General features: G+C 50.0%; 4 protein-coding genes across 4 annotated transcripts; 3 read left to right on the top strand and 1 right to left on the bottom strand.

Annotated features, from left to right (window-relative positions):
* Positions 1-250: 250 nt before the first annotated feature.
* DSM5745_11117 (GSK family serine/threonine-protein kinase) lies at positions 251-1400 on the top strand (the record flags this gene model as incomplete). The annotated part of the gene is made up of 4 exons (XM_026753133.1): positions 251-310; positions 381-879; positions 934-1127; positions 1185-1400. 4 exons carry the CDS (start codon positions 251-253, stop codon positions 1398-1400), a joined length of 969 nt encoding a protein of 322 aa, XP_026598323.1.
* A 1328-nt stretch (positions 1401-2728) lies between these two features.
* Positions 2729-5616, top strand: DSM5745_11116 (NCBP1 family protein; the record flags this gene model as incomplete). The annotated part of the gene is made up of 7 exons (XM_026753132.1): positions 2729-2792; positions 2867-2958; positions 3026-3132; positions 3203-3470; positions 3524-4416; positions 4477-4658; positions 4721-5616. 7 exons carry the CDS (start codon positions 2729-2731, stop codon positions 5614-5616), a joined length of 2502 nt encoding a protein of 833 aa, XP_026598322.1.
* A 792-nt stretch (positions 5617-6408) lies between these two features.
* On the bottom strand, positions 6409-7056 carry DSM5745_11115 (sterol desaturase family protein; the record flags this gene model as incomplete). Its single annotated transcript, XM_026753131.1, has 1 exon — positions 6409-7056. One exon carries the CDS (start codon positions 7054-7056, stop codon positions 6409-6411), a length of 648 nt encoding a protein of 215 aa, XP_026598321.1.
* A 1593-nt stretch (positions 7057-8649) lies between these two features.
* On the top strand, positions 8650-11007 carry rcoA (putative transcriptional repressor TupA/RocA; the record flags this gene model as incomplete). Its single annotated transcript, XM_026753130.1, has 8 exons — positions 8650-8770; positions 8921-9002; positions 9069-9391; positions 9457-9989; positions 10068-10535; positions 10613-10745; positions 10810-10885; positions 10983-11007. The coding sequence occupies 8 exons, from the start codon at positions 8650-8652 to the stop codon at positions 11005-11007; spliced, it is 1761 nt and encodes a 586-aa protein (XP_026598320.1).
* Between the last annotated feature and the right edge of the window lie 3666 nt (positions 11008-14673).

Below are 14673 nucleotides of genomic sequence, written 5' to 3'. Positions count from 1 at the left end.
CAAGAGAGTCCGTGATGTCACAGAATCGGTCTGGGGTGTTTTCCAACTTGCGCATGGGTGGTAAGGACCTCAACGTCGTTCGGCCGCAGTTTCGCCATGGATCCCGATTGCTGACTGCTTTCTTGTTTCTCGTCCAGAAGTCGTCCGCGAGAAAGTCCAAGATGGACTAACAGGGGAAACGAAAGAGATACAATATTCGCAATGTAAGATTGTCGGCAATGGGTCGTTCGGAGTCGTCTTTCAGACAAAAATGATGCCCAGCGGCGAGGATGCTGCTATCAAGCGGGTTCTCCAGGACAAACGTTTCAAGGTATGTGCCCGTGAACACTGCTGCTATCCACAATCGCTAGCTCCGTAATCTGTCGCTGACGCTTGGGCAGAATCGTGAATTGCAGATCATGAGGATTGTGCGCCATCCTAACATTGTCGAGTTGAAGGCCTTCTACTATTCGAACGGCGAGAGGGTATACTCCCCTGACCAATTGCCATTTTCACATTCCAGGGCTGACCACTCTACGATGTCACCGCAGAAGGACGAAGTGTACCTGAATCTCGTCTTAGAATACGTACCGGAAACAGTTTACCGGGCGTCTCGTTATTTCAATAAGTTGAAGACGACCATGCCGATGTTGGAGGTCAAGCTCTACATCTACCAGCTTTTCCGGTCACTGGCATACATTCATTCACAAGGCATTTGTCACCGGGATATCAAACCTCAGAACCTTCTTCTTGACCCCGCGACTGGTATCCTGAAGCTTTGCGATTTCGGATCCGCCAAGATCTTGGTCGAGAATGAGCCCAACGTATCATACATATGCTCTCGCTACTACCGAGCCCCAGAGTTGATTTTCGGCGCTACGAATTACACAACAAAAATCGGTAATATTCCACGGCACCCTGGGTTCTTATTGTGGGCACGCTGACATATCATAGACGTATGGTCTACTGGTTGTGTGATGGCGGAGCTGATGCTCGGGCAACCTCTCTTTCCCGGAGAGTCTGGGATCGACCAGCTGGTCGAGATTATCAAGGTTCTCGGTACACCCACGCGCGAGCAAATCCGTACTATGAACCCCAACTATATGGAGCACAAATTCCCTCAAATCAAGCCACACCCCTTCAATAAGGTACGGTCCCGTTACCCGCAGTTTCCTAGGAAGATTTAGCCTGACTTGGGCCCCTAGGTCTTCCGAAGAGCGCCGCATGAGGCTATCGACCTTATCTCCGCATTGCTGGAATACACGCCAACTCAGCGTCTTTCTGCAATCGAAGCTATGTGCCACCCGTTCTTTGATGAACTCCGGGATCCGAACACCCGGTTACCCGATTCGCGGCACCCCAACGGAGCGACCAGAGACCTTCCTAACCTTTTCGACTTTTCCAGGCATGGTGCGTTGTAACTTGGATCTTTTCCAGTGCATTATGGAATCCACAAACTGAATACTGACTGGTGGCTATTAGAACTCTCAATTGCACCTTCAATGAACAGTCGGCTTGTCCCACCGCATACACGGCCTGCACTTGAAGCTCGCGGATTATTTATCGACGACTTCAAGCCTCTGTCGAAAGAGGAAATGATGGCCCACCTTGACTGAGTCTACGGGAGTGCTAACGGATCACACGCCTTTCGAAGTGCATCATCTCATGCACGTATTCGCGAAGATTTGATGCCATGCCGTGCACCTTCATTTCCATGCATCTGGTGGTTTTTGAACTAGCAGAGGTTTATTTACATCTGTAGACCTAATCCATTGGCGAGGCATCCGGGAGCTGGCTTCTGTGTAATGGGTTCGAGGAAAGACAAAATGCATTTGGAAAAAGAAAAAAAAAAGACCGAGCGAACGAGGAGGCATGATGAACCTTTTTGACGACGGAAAAGTTCTTATATGGCCCAGTGAACCGCCATAGGTTTACATGAATGGGCGGTAAGATTCGTGCGATGTCATAGCCTGGAGTTATTGAGGTGTCTGAGACAGCTCTTGGGAGGAAAAAGTGATACCCTTTCTGCGTGAGTCTGTCTGCCTTTCGAGATGTGAGTCTACGCAGCCTCACTTCTTTATGGAAGGGCATGGATACAGATTGCCGCAGGTTCTATGGAAAGACGGGGAGAAGAGAAGAACACCTACACATGGGTTTGATATCATGATGATTTTCTTTTTCTTTTTCTGCTTGGATGCACATGAGATGTGTACTTGTGACTGTGCTTTGAATATATGTGTTGGAGGTCTATCCCCCCGACTTACAGCTTTAGAAATTCCCTTCCCGTTGTTCATGTGCATGTGTGCATACTTCTGTCGCTTACATCGCTTTTTACCATCTGTTGCTTTAACCCAATTCAATCACATCCCTCCGTGGACTGTTTATCACGTACAATATCAGATCTTCGAATCAGGTGTCCACTTCGCTGACCTCAGAGAACTTCAATACACAAGCAGCCGAAAGGTGCATGGGCTTTGTTCTACCCAAGCAGATTAGAATCAGTGAGTTCCCAAGTTCTTGAGCTTCACGTGCTTGAATTCAAAGAGGGCTGGAGACAGTTAGACAATCGGCGGCACGGATAATCCGGTCTCCGAGCTCTCCGGTGTTTTTGAGCTTGACGTACGCGATCTGAGCTCCAAGTTGACCAAGGTCCCTTGACCCTCGTATCTGCTATTGCTTCAAAACACACAGTCAATTACCATTAACTTTCTTTCTGGGATATACGTAGGCCCCGGCGAGGCAAGAATACATGGCTGATTACGAGCGTCGGAATCACGGCCCTAAGGGAGGTGGGCGCAAACGGCGTTATAGAGGTAAGAACTCAAAAGGCCAATCGACTGCTCACGATCTACGGCAAAATCGCTTGCTAACTCGCGGCTTAAAACAGATGACGATGACTACGACCGTCGCCAGCGACGCAGGTACGAAGAACCTTTAGTTGTCAAAGTCCGACGGCAACTTCTCACAATTGCTGAATCGGTATGCCTGTCAAATATCTGCGCTCAAGCTGCAGTGATTGCTCGCCGCGCTTACACCATATGCTTAGGCTGCAAGAAGAGCGGAGGACGATGCACTGAGTATCGCGAAGAACGTGGCCGAGCACTACGAGGACGAGGAGCTAAGGGATAACTTCATTGAGATCGCGCTCGACCTGTGTGTTGCCCGATCAATATTGCTTGGTGGAATGCCGCTTTGAACCTCACTGATTGTGTCACACTCATAGTATCCTGGAACAGCCGATGAAAATACCCTTTATTGCAACAACAGTCCTCGTTGCTAACACAATCAAGTCGGAGCTCGCCGCCGATGTTGTGAAGCGCGCAGTTGGTCGCTTCCAATACAATGTCGATGCCGGTGCTTGGCGTGAAGTCAAGCTTCTCCTACGCTTCCTAGGATGCTTACAGTGTATCTTCCAAGGTGATGGCGTTTTCGCGATCTTGGAGGAGCTATTCTCTCGTGCTGTGGATCTCCAAACAGCCTCCTCTGAAGATGTAGGCCTTTTATGACTCTTTGGTATGCAAGCACGCTAATATTTATCTCATAGTTGATCGGATTGGAGCTCGTGAAGATTATCTTATACACCATTCCGTACGTCATGGCTTCCCCGGCCAGCGGTTTTGAAGGCCAGGCGCTCAGTCTACTGGAAAAAACCGATATAATCGCATCCACGCCACATACGCTCGTGGACTTGGTGAATCCTTTTGGACCTGATAGTCAGAAATCGGCCACTGTGCCGAGCGTTATCAGTCTACTCCAAAGCCAGCTACAAGCAGAGTCAAGTCGGAACTGGGAACTGGCGTGTCTTCCACGGCCGTGGAGAAATGTCAGGGAAAATGATGAGGAACCGAGGCGTCTTGAAGAAGGACCCAAGCATCCGTTACCTGAGATCACAATACCGAATCCGGTACAAAATGGATCGAGGGCAATCTTCCCAGAGGTGTATTTGTCCGTTTATGGAGATCAAGATGTCGAGACAGTCCCATCAACATCAAATATTGCCTCATCTTTGCTCAGGGACGCCCTTGTTGACACCATTAACATTCTGGACTTTAACCGTATTGCGACGGCAAAGTTCTTGATTGATCTCGACTGCTATTTTACACCCAGCATATTTGTGAAGCGTGCGACACCATTCGATAGATTGCGCGACCTCCCCGAGGACCGCCCAACGTGGAAACCGGAGGATGTGGCCGTTGATGCCGTCTTTTCCCAGTTGTTCCAACTACCTTCACCAGAACACAAACTTGTTTATTATCATGCTGTGCTCACGGAGTGCTGCAAGATCGCACCGGCAGCAATCGCGCCAAGTTTGGGACGTGCCATCCGCTTTCTCTACCGCAGTCTCGATGTGATTGACTTGGACCTAAGTCACCGTTTCCTGGATTGGTTCGCGCATCACTTGAGCAATTTCGGGTTTACCTGGAAGTGGAGTGAATGGTTTGTTTTTTAAACTTGCATGGCATGCGTACCACAACGTAGCTGACTAGCCTGAAATAGGATCGAAGACCTGGAGCTTCCCGTTGTACATCCAAGGATGGCTTTCATCACTGGCGCGCTAGACAAAGAGATACGGCTGAGTTTTGCGCAGCGCATAAGGGGAACCCTTCCGGATCCGTATCAAGACCTCATCTCTGAAGGGAAAGAAAAGGACACCCCTGACTTCAAATATGCGTCTGACAGTAAGTCGAGCTGGTGTTCCAATTTCGCACTCTCCACTCAGTAGCTAACGTTTTGTCTTCAGCAACTCCCTATGCAAAGGAAGGAAGAGAAATCATGCAGCTCATTCGCAGAAAGGCCGCCGATGATGAGATTCAACCTCATATCAATGCGATTGAGGAGCAAGCAGCAGGAATGGGAGTTGAGAGTCCCCTGCTACCTTCAACTGATGCTTTTGTCACCTCGATCTGCTTTGTAGGCTCAAAATCCCTCTCTCACGTTCTGTCCTGCATCGAGCGGAACAAGGAACGTCTCTTAGCCATTGGGCCCAAATCACCTGCTGCGCGCCGTCAGATCCTCACCTCAGTCATGGATTACTGGGTCGACCAACCGGGCATCGGTATAAACATCATCGACAAGCTGCTAAACTACACAATTATAACACCCCTCTCGGTCATCGAATGGGCCCTAATTGACCAGCTGGACGCGGGATCAATCCTCGCGAAGACTCACATCTTCGAGATGATCTCCGCCACTGTCGGTAAAGTCACCAACCGCCTCCGCCAGATCGTCGCGGCACGCACCCAGCAAGGCCTCTACGAACCCCAGCTAAGCGTGCTTGATGAAACACTTACCCGCGAAAAGAAAGATATGCATGCGCTTTTCCAGGTCATTGAGGACTCCGTCGTCTCCGTCGCTGGAGGTAGCAACGACCAGCTTATGGAACGTGGCGATGGCAGCGGTGATTTGCCCGAGGATGAAATCATTCGTCAGTGGGGTCGGCGCTGGCTTCGCGTGTTCCGTCGCAAGGCCGGCGTTGAGGAAGCCTTCATCACTGATGCCATGGCCAACGCAACGCCTCTTGGGACAAATGCTCCCACCCCTCCTCCAGCTGCTGCTGAGGAGAGCAGCCCTGCGGATGTAGCTGGCGATGGAGATCTGGATATTACAGATGCCGGCGCGGACGGGGCAGCTGATTAAGTCCGTGTCTGCCCTTTCCTTAGGATCCGGTTCTCTGCCGATGCCTGCCATCATTCATGGGTGACCTGTTCTGTTTAACCCTTCTCCGTTGTATTTTTTCCCTCCTGATGTGCTCGGTCTAAGTAGGTATAGCGATTTTCACAAGCATATGTTAAACGTATAATCTGGGCAAAAGCAGAAATATAATGTTAGGTATATAAGATGTGGTTAGTACCCTTAGACATTGTGAGAACAATTCGTGCACCTGAACTGAAGTAAGAAATGGCATTCGGGCAGATTATAGGCAGTCTAATCTGCTCCGGATTATGGTTTGTCCATTTGAGACACCTTTGCATGTGACGTGACCATCTAGCTAGGACTATTTATCGGTGGAAGTTCTGATTTCTTGAAGATCGCGATATTTTGTTCATTCAAGCTATGTACATTTGAAACCTCCACAGTAGATAAAGTCTAACCAAGAACGCCACTCTATATGATCAAGGGTGCGGTTTATCCCGGCCATCCGCAATGACACGTTAAAGATGTCTCGGTGAAATGATTAAAATAGACGCTGGTATTAGTGTTGTATAGCGTGACAGTAATGGGGATTATGTGCAGGATAAGGGACGCAAAAAGAGAAGGGCGAAAGGGAAATACGTCAACCTCGTGATCAACTCCAGTAATAGAGTTAGCTCATGGAATTTAAGATGAGACCCGTTGAGTGATATCCAGGACATAAGAGGTGCAGCTGAGATAGTCGGCACTCATGTGTGAACCGTCTCAAATTTAGCCATTCTGTGAACAGGCGGCGATTCACAGGTTTTTCTTGCTAGCCTCTTCAGCAAGGTACTTGCGATCATCATCTCCTTCGACGTCTTTGAGGATTGTTTCCATTTCCTTAGTCTGTCGCTTCCACTCTTCCTCACCCATCTTTGTCTCACGTCGGAAAAGCTCCTCGTTCGGCTTCCGGTAGCTGCCACCCATGCGATCCCACAAAGTGGTAAATTGACCATAGTTGTAGTTGAAGTAAAGGTGATGCATCGTGTGGCAGGCCGCTCCGTTGATCACCGGACTATTGGCGACGTATTCGCCGTCGTGTATCATGACTGTCCAGATGTTGATGAAACCAAACAGGACAACATAGGCGCCCTTCTGCAATGGAAAGATGAAAGGAAATACGTGGTAGGGAACACTCTGAGACCAGCCATCGACCGGGTGGAAAGCGTGGGAGGCGAAAGGGCTAGGCATGATCCACTTATGGTGAGGCTTGTGCAAAGTCTTGTAAACGGAAGGATGATGCAAGCCGCGGTGGATCCAATAGATGAAGAAATCGGTGAATGCGATGAACAATGGGAATTGCAGGATACTGTAGTATGGAAAAGGTTCCTCATCGAAAGTATCGTAGAGTTTGGCATAGCCTCGAACCTCGGCGACCAAGAAAGGTGCTGTCAACAGAGACATGATTGGCATTGAGCGCATGGTTTGCGCGATCTCCATGGGGATCTGATTCTTTAGGAACTTGGGGTGCTTGACGGTTGTCTTGTCCCAGATGAACATATACGATAAGGTCGCAGAAATGAAGTAGACAATGAAGCCAAAGATCCTGCCGCACAAACGATTAGCAAGTGCGGGCAACCAAGAAGCCAGAAAAGGGGCTGTTAGTAGTGGCATACCAGACAATTAAGAAAAAACTCAGGAATTGGCGGTAGATGTTGTTTCGAGGCCAAGCGCTCAGGTAGGCATATTTGGAGGGTTCTAAGTAAATGAGCTTCGTCGCGGGCTCATACACAAATGGTTTGGATGCGCCGAACAGAGAAAGAGTGCTGTTGGCCGCCGTTGGAAAACCTGGGATCGAGACGTTCGAGGAGAGCGATGCAGGGAGGAGGGCGGAATAGAGCCGATCGGCCACAAAATAATCCCACAGTTCGAGGACACAATCCATGTTGGTGGAAAGAGGATTTCCTCAGCGTGTATACAGCTCCTGGGTGTGTATACAATTAATGGTGTGGTATACAATGCTCAGGGGAAGAGGTGGTCAACACGGAGAGTTCAAGAAAGGTACGGGACCTGATTCTGAAGGACTAAATAAATTCAAGCTAGCTAACTAATGCAGGCCCACGCGGACTCAGATCAGACCACTGCAGTGCCGGAGGCCGGGGATTATTATTGGAAAGAAGGGCCAGTGGAACGGGCTCACCAGGAAACGGCCAAATTAGGCAAGGCTCATACCCCCCGGGCCCCAGGCCTGCATCGGATCAAGGTGGACCCGGCTTGGCTGTATTTACTGGCTAATAAAACAGGCTTTTTGCGGTGAAAAAGACCTGTCATGGGAGAGAATGGAGACCGCCAAGCAGTGTCCACATTGATTCAATGCAGGCCGGGGGGGGGGGGACAAGCTCTTAATAAAACAGGGCTTGTACCTCGACAAGTGCTCATAACTATCTTGAAGAGCTAAAGACATGACCTTGTCTCTAGGCTTACTATAATTCTCTATCTTTAGAATAATCTTAGTTCGACTCTAACCACCCTAAAAACCCCGGTAGATCAGGGACAAGAAGGTACGGAGTACGGGAGGGGGTCGGATTAGAGATCACATGTAGCCTTCAGTGGACTTTAAGACAAGGCTTGGCAGTCAAGCTCCAATAAGAAGCCATGGAATCCCGTGCTATGCCTGATTTGGATGTTTTGAAGGAGTTCCACTTCGTAAAGTTGAAGACTTAAAGTAGTCCACTGGGCATTGGTTAGTCAGCTGTCTTCACCTCAGGCTGTAAAGAGTAGGCGCGACTAACGCCGGGCGCGCTTGCCTAGCTGTGAACTCCGGCTAGACACTCGACAACTCTGCGAAGCCAACTTCAACCTCGTATCTCGCCCCCATCCATTGCCGCCTTTCCGTCTATAGCGACCTTATTTTTCGGCTACCTGCATTCGCTTCCAGGCTCGTGTCTCTCTTCGCTTTCTACCTTCGTCTGTCGTCGCGAGCTCCTAGGGGTGCGCTGCACCGAACAAGTCTTCCCTCGTCTGGTCGGGCGCAGACCTCCCAAACCATCATACACCATGTATAACGCACATCGCGGGATGGTCCCTGCTCCCAATTCTCGTCTCAATGAGTTGCTGGACCAGTTGCGTCAGGAATTTGAAAACCAGTCGAGGAGCACTGGCGAGTTCGAGCACCAGCGTATGTGCACTTTCCTGTTCATTCCTCTTGCATAGCTTCATGCCTCACGATTGAAAAAGGGAGTGGAAGTTTTATGGACTTTGATTGCGCTTCGGAAAGGATTTATTGCAATGTATTTGTGACGAGCTCCACTGATGTACCGCATCGCAGTCACTGGTCAGCTCCAGGAGATGGAGATGATTCGCCAGAAGGTTTATTCGCTCGAACAGACACAGTTGAAGATGAAACAAGAGTATGCGCACTTAGTCATGTGTACTGCTGTTCTCGGCATGTAACTGACACTTTCATCCCTTCTCAGTTATGAAGCAGAGATCCGCATGTTGCGACACGAGCTTGAGTCGCGAGGTGTCCAACCCGTTGCCTCTCATGTCGCCGTCCCCGCGCAGCACGGCGGTCCTTCGCAGGCGCCTCCGCCCGCATTGGGTCACGGACCCAGCAACCTGTTTGGTGGTATCATGGCCAATCAAGGAGGTAGTGGCCCCGGTCTTGTCCCTCCCCCTCCCCAGGATCAGCAGCCACCCCAGCATAGCCTTCAACAGCCTGCCGCAGCGGCTCAACCAGGAGCACCGCAACCACAGCAGAGCTCTTTTGGAGGATATCAGCCTGGCGCTGCTGTGAACGGTATGTTGTAACTATATTTTAAGACAGATTATCTGACATCTGACCACTGTTCCAATACGCTATAGGCTACGGCCCCCCTCCTCCCCCCACAGCCTCCCCTGGCCCTGGAAAACGCCCTCGCGCTCCCCCGGGCCCTGCCACCCCACAGCAGGCCCATCAACTAGCTTATCCGGATTCCCGTGTGTCGCCACAACTTGCTCGGCCGACTCCCCCAAATCAAGCAGTCGTCCGTACAGATCGCCCTGGGAACATGCTTGCTAACTGGAACCCCGAGGATCTGCCCCCTTCGCAGAAGAAAGAAGGTGCCGATTGGTATGCAGTATTCAACCCCGAAGTGCAACGAGTTCTTGATATAGAACTCGTCCACCATCTGGTTCACGACAGCGTTGTGTGCTGCGTGCGTTTTAGCCGCGACGGAAAATACCTCGCTACTGGTTGCAACCGTTCTGCTCAAATCTTTGACGTGAACCTTGGCCAGAACGTGGCCGTTCTACAGGATGAGAGTGTCGATAAGAGCGGGGATCTCTATATTCGCAGTGTCTGCTTCAGCCCCGACGGCAAGTATCTGGCTACTGGTGCAGAGGATAAGCAGATCAGGGTGAGTTTGACTTACTCTTACTCGTATATAACAACCAATCGTTTATTCAATGTCGACTAATTTGGGCATGCTTTGTAGGTTTGGGATATTGCCACACGTACCATCAAGCATATTTTCAGTGGCCACGAGCAGGATATCTATTCCCTAGATTTTGCCGGCAATGGTCGGTACATCGCCTCTGGTAGCGGTGACAAGACTGTGCGTCTTTGGGATATTGCAGAGGGAAAGCTTGTCTACACACTCAGCATTGAGGACGGCGTTACCACAGTGGCAATGTCTCCGGACGGCCTTTATGTCGCCGCTGGCTCTCTAGACAAGACTGTGAGAGTCTGGGATACCACCACTGGTTACCTTGTCGAACGTCTCGAAAACCCTGATGGCCACAAGGACAGCGTGTATTCCGTTGCTTTTGCACCGAACGGAAAGGAACTTGTCAGCGGCAGTTTGGACAAGACTATCAAACTCTGGGAACTCAACCTGCCCCGTCAACAGTACAACAGTGCTGGCAAGGGCGGCAAGTGCCACAGAACTTTCGAGGGCCACAAGGTAAGCAACATTGATCTTCTTCTATTTTTCGAATGTGGTGTTCCTCGTCGTATACCAATATTTACATTATATACTAGGACTTTGTGCTTAGCGTCTGTTTGACCCCCGATGGGCACTGGGTCATGAGCGGTTCCAAAGACAGGGGTGTCCAGTTCTGGGATCCTATCACTGGAAATGCACAAATGATGCTTCAGGGGCACAAGAACTCTGGTATGTTAATCGGGCTATGTTCCATATGTGTATTTGAATATCCAACTAACTTGACAAAAAAAAGTCATCTCAGTTGCGCCCAGTCCTACTGGCAATCTGTTCGCCACTGGCAGTGGTGACATGCGTGCAAGAATCTGGAGGTACGCTTCAATATGAGACTCGGCCTTGCCCTTCCCTATATAAATGACATCCCCTCTGAGCTGTTAATATGCTGGCTAACTGTCTAACGCATTGCAGATACTCCGCGTACACCGGACGATGATTATTGAATTTGGGAAGCTTCGGCGTCAACGTGATTCTTGATCTACTTTGATTCTCCTCTTTTGCGTGCCTGGCTCACAACAAACATACGACCTAGTAGTACAGCTTGGCGGAATGGCTTTGTGGTGGTCTTGTATTATCTTCTCGTTCTTTTCCCTCTGTCTCGGCTCAGCTATCTGTGTGAGTGGTCTCTGATACAAGCATCGACAAACCAAGGCAACAGAATATTGAACCACAAAAAGGGGGAATATGTATGAAGGGAATTTTTTTTGTTGGTTTGTGTCGATGCTATTATATCTTTTTGGTTGATTTAGGTATATTGAAAGATGAACGCAATTGTCATGAGGCACGAAAGACGCAACATATTATGGTAGAAGCTCCTTGACGGTTTTCCGGTAAAATTAGTAGACTACAGCGTGACCGAGGAGACGATCAAGAAGAGCAAAAGATGGTAGGAACAGATGTAAAAGGTACTCCGTCAAGGTACCAGCGAGTTGCATAACTTCGTACGGTGGCACCGGCCAGCGCAGCTCGCTTAGACCAGACGTCACATTGTATACAGGTCCTGCAGGATGAAGTGAGCACAGGCCACCATCTGGCGTTCTCCTTATGCTCCGGGCATCTGCTTGTTCTATCCACTTGGTCTTGACGATAATCCGTAGCTCAAGTCTCACGGAGAACGGGGGTGGCAAGTTCGGCATTGGGGGCGCTAGTACATGCATAATCTGTATGAGATCAAACTCCTGCAGCCGTATCACTCCAGGGCTCCCAGTCAAACCCGACTTTTACTGCGCGCAAGAAACGATGCGGGCTTCGGGGTTCGCAGCCACACGACCGCTGACCACCGATACGGAGCATGCTAAATGCACCAGTACAAAGTACGCATCGGATCCCAAGTCCACCGACGAAAATAGCATCTCAATTCCGGCCGTATAGTGAGGAACCTGGAAGGAGATCGAAGCACTCGCTATATTGTTGAAATTCGGACTGAGGTTTCTTCAGGCTGATATGTATTCTCTCTGGTATTGTTCGAGAACAGCATAGCTCAGCCCTCTTGCTGCCGTGTACATAGTCAGACTCAGGCTCGTTCGGTGAATTCAGAAGGCTTCAGACTGTTGCGCAGATACAATAGTCAAGCTTACGCAGTTCACCTCAGATGATGAACCAGAAGATCAGCCGATGATGGTGTCGATGAACTCATAAAGTAGGACAATCGTATTCGTGACCACTCAGCCCAAGTCTTACTCAATGCGGACAACATTCACGAATTGGAGGGCATTCTGGCGCTTTGGCGCGAACTTCCTTCACCGAGTACGTTCAAACTGGTGTTATCATCGGCTGGCGGATTTTGATCACTTGTACTTTTTCTTTGCGGGTTGACTGGTTTCAGAGCCAGTGCTTATGAGCAGTTTTCACGCAAAGTAGGATCGGTACGGAGTACCTAATGAGTATTTGAGCCATGGCCTAGGTTAAGCGGCGAGCAGTCTCTCGAATCTCTCAAGCCGTGGGCAAAGTAAGCGATAGAACGGAATCCGGAGCAGTCCGTACGGCGTACAGACTAGACTACATACCCCGTACTTGCAGGGTCAAGCCAGTCTCAGTGAGATCGAAACCTGCAAGGCTGTCGCCAATTACACAGAATCAACCCCCTGAGTTGGCCAGATGACTTGCGTGCGAGGGGTTGAGGATCCTCTAGCTGGGCAGCAAAGTGGTCGGTTCGATGTGATGGGATGGGGTGGCTGCATTATCCGGACTCCAAGCAGTGGCAAGCACGCAGTAGGCGGACTATCAAGATTTGTTCAGCAGCATCCCTGGAACCAGGTGAGAGGGGCCAGTAGGCATAGCATGCAGACCTGCCAGAGATGCCAGAGACGAACCTGAACCCCCTCCTATGGCTGGTTGCATGCATCAAGTACAGCCACGATCTGTTCTGATTGCCAATGCTTCAGCCCCGGTCCCCCAACACCCTAGAAAGCTCTTGGTTCACGAAGCACGCCTGTCAAGCACATGATTTGATAGAAGGGCTTGGAAGGATGATTGTTTAGTGCATATCTCTCTGGGACCTCTGTGAAGTCTGTATCCCCTGCAGAAAGTGAGGCCGTACCTACGTAGAGGTAGATGCGTTGTGATATGACCCATCGTTCCTGCTGTTGCGCTCGGATTCAATGGTTCCCATTCACATTTCTCCTTTGGCTGTATTCTTGTCGATCATGTACCGGCAGAAAAACGAGGAATGAGACTACTGAAGCACTTCGCGATCTTATCCCTTCGGTCGTGCTTTGAATAGACTTCGGCAAAACGAGACCCAGAACGTAGAGACTCTACAGTAGAAGTTAGACTTCTTCGAAGTGACCATTGTTAAATATAATTTTCCTTGCAAGTCTGCTGTTTAGATTGCCTGTCGGAATAGCAAAAAAATCGATGACGGTCCAGTAACCCTGGTCCAGTAGCGGTCCTCGATCTATGCCATCTGGGCCTGATGCCATCGATAGTATTAATGCGAACCACGATTCCAGCCGCTCAGACATCGAGGGAAAGGGTCGGCCCGTTCCTCAGCGACGAAGAAGAAAACATTTTGGCGACGCGAAACTGGAGCCTGGACGGAGTAATAGCGCTGACTCCTGAGTCGCTGACATAGTTCATGACTGGTCCCCGACACCGACTCAGCCACGAGCTGTACTACGCTGAATATCACTATTTATTTTGCGGCATGGTCCCGAGCGCGCACTTGAGAAGCTGAGAGCGCAGCGCCAAGTCGAAATCCCATTCACCCAGAAAATGTTACGCAGGGGAAAGGGGAAGCTGAGGAGCTGTGTCCCATGGACTCCCATTGTGTGCACAGTGCGATCAAGAAGTCTTAATTTTGAAGCTCGCCGGAGTTTCGCAACCTGGTGCTCAACGTTAGCATAATTACCAAGATCCAATTTGCCATTCAGCATGATTCAGGGCTATTGTTGGCACTAGTCGTACTAGTGCTGCCATACCCCATGCTTGGTGTGAAGCTGATCAAGACTCGAGACTTCCAGCTGGAAGTGGCAGCACACTGCACAGTGACCGGCACACGCACTGCCAATCTTGGAGATCCAATGCGCACGCCCAATGATTGATAAACTGGACAAGTGATCGGACGCTGGGATCTGGTGGAAAGCATTTTATTGGTCCAGCCATCTGCATCCGCATGCACACATCAATTCGTCCCGATTCTTGGCGAAATGTGTCGGAGACTGCTCAGAAATAAATCAACAGCGTTGGGAGGTGACGTAAAGGAGCAACTACAGTGCAGAGCACACCTTATCTACACAGTCTTGAGTCGAGGTGTCAGACAGACTTCTAGAATTCCCGGTTATTGGAAACAGGCCGGTGGTGAGAGACTTGTGAAAGCAGTTCTGAGGGTTGGGAGGGTTGGCCCTGTCGCCCCAGAGCGGCTGTTGACAAAGAAAAAGAAAACCTTGCAGAAAATGATTTGTTTTCCCCATGGATTTCTGACTGGAACTGGACTGAAAACTGCGCCAGTCGCGGCTGCTGCGAGCCTGCGATGCAAAAAAAGAAAAGGAGCGTGGGGGCGAATGAGCGTGCAGCGAACTGCGGCACTATTGGATCTCCTGCCGACGGTCCGTTGTTCTGTAGCCTTGCCGAACCCTCCATCGATTCCAATCTCTCGTACAGA

Source organism: Aspergillus mulundensis (genome assembly GCF_003369625.1).
Source record: "Aspergillus mulundensis strain DSM 5745 chromosome Unknown scaffold_20, whole genome shotgun sequence".
NCBI classification, from domain to species: domain Eukaryota; kingdom Fungi; phylum Ascomycota; class Eurotiomycetes; order Eurotiales; family Aspergillaceae; genus Aspergillus; species Aspergillus mulundensis.
This window is presented reverse-complemented; position numbering and strand designations above follow the sequence as displayed.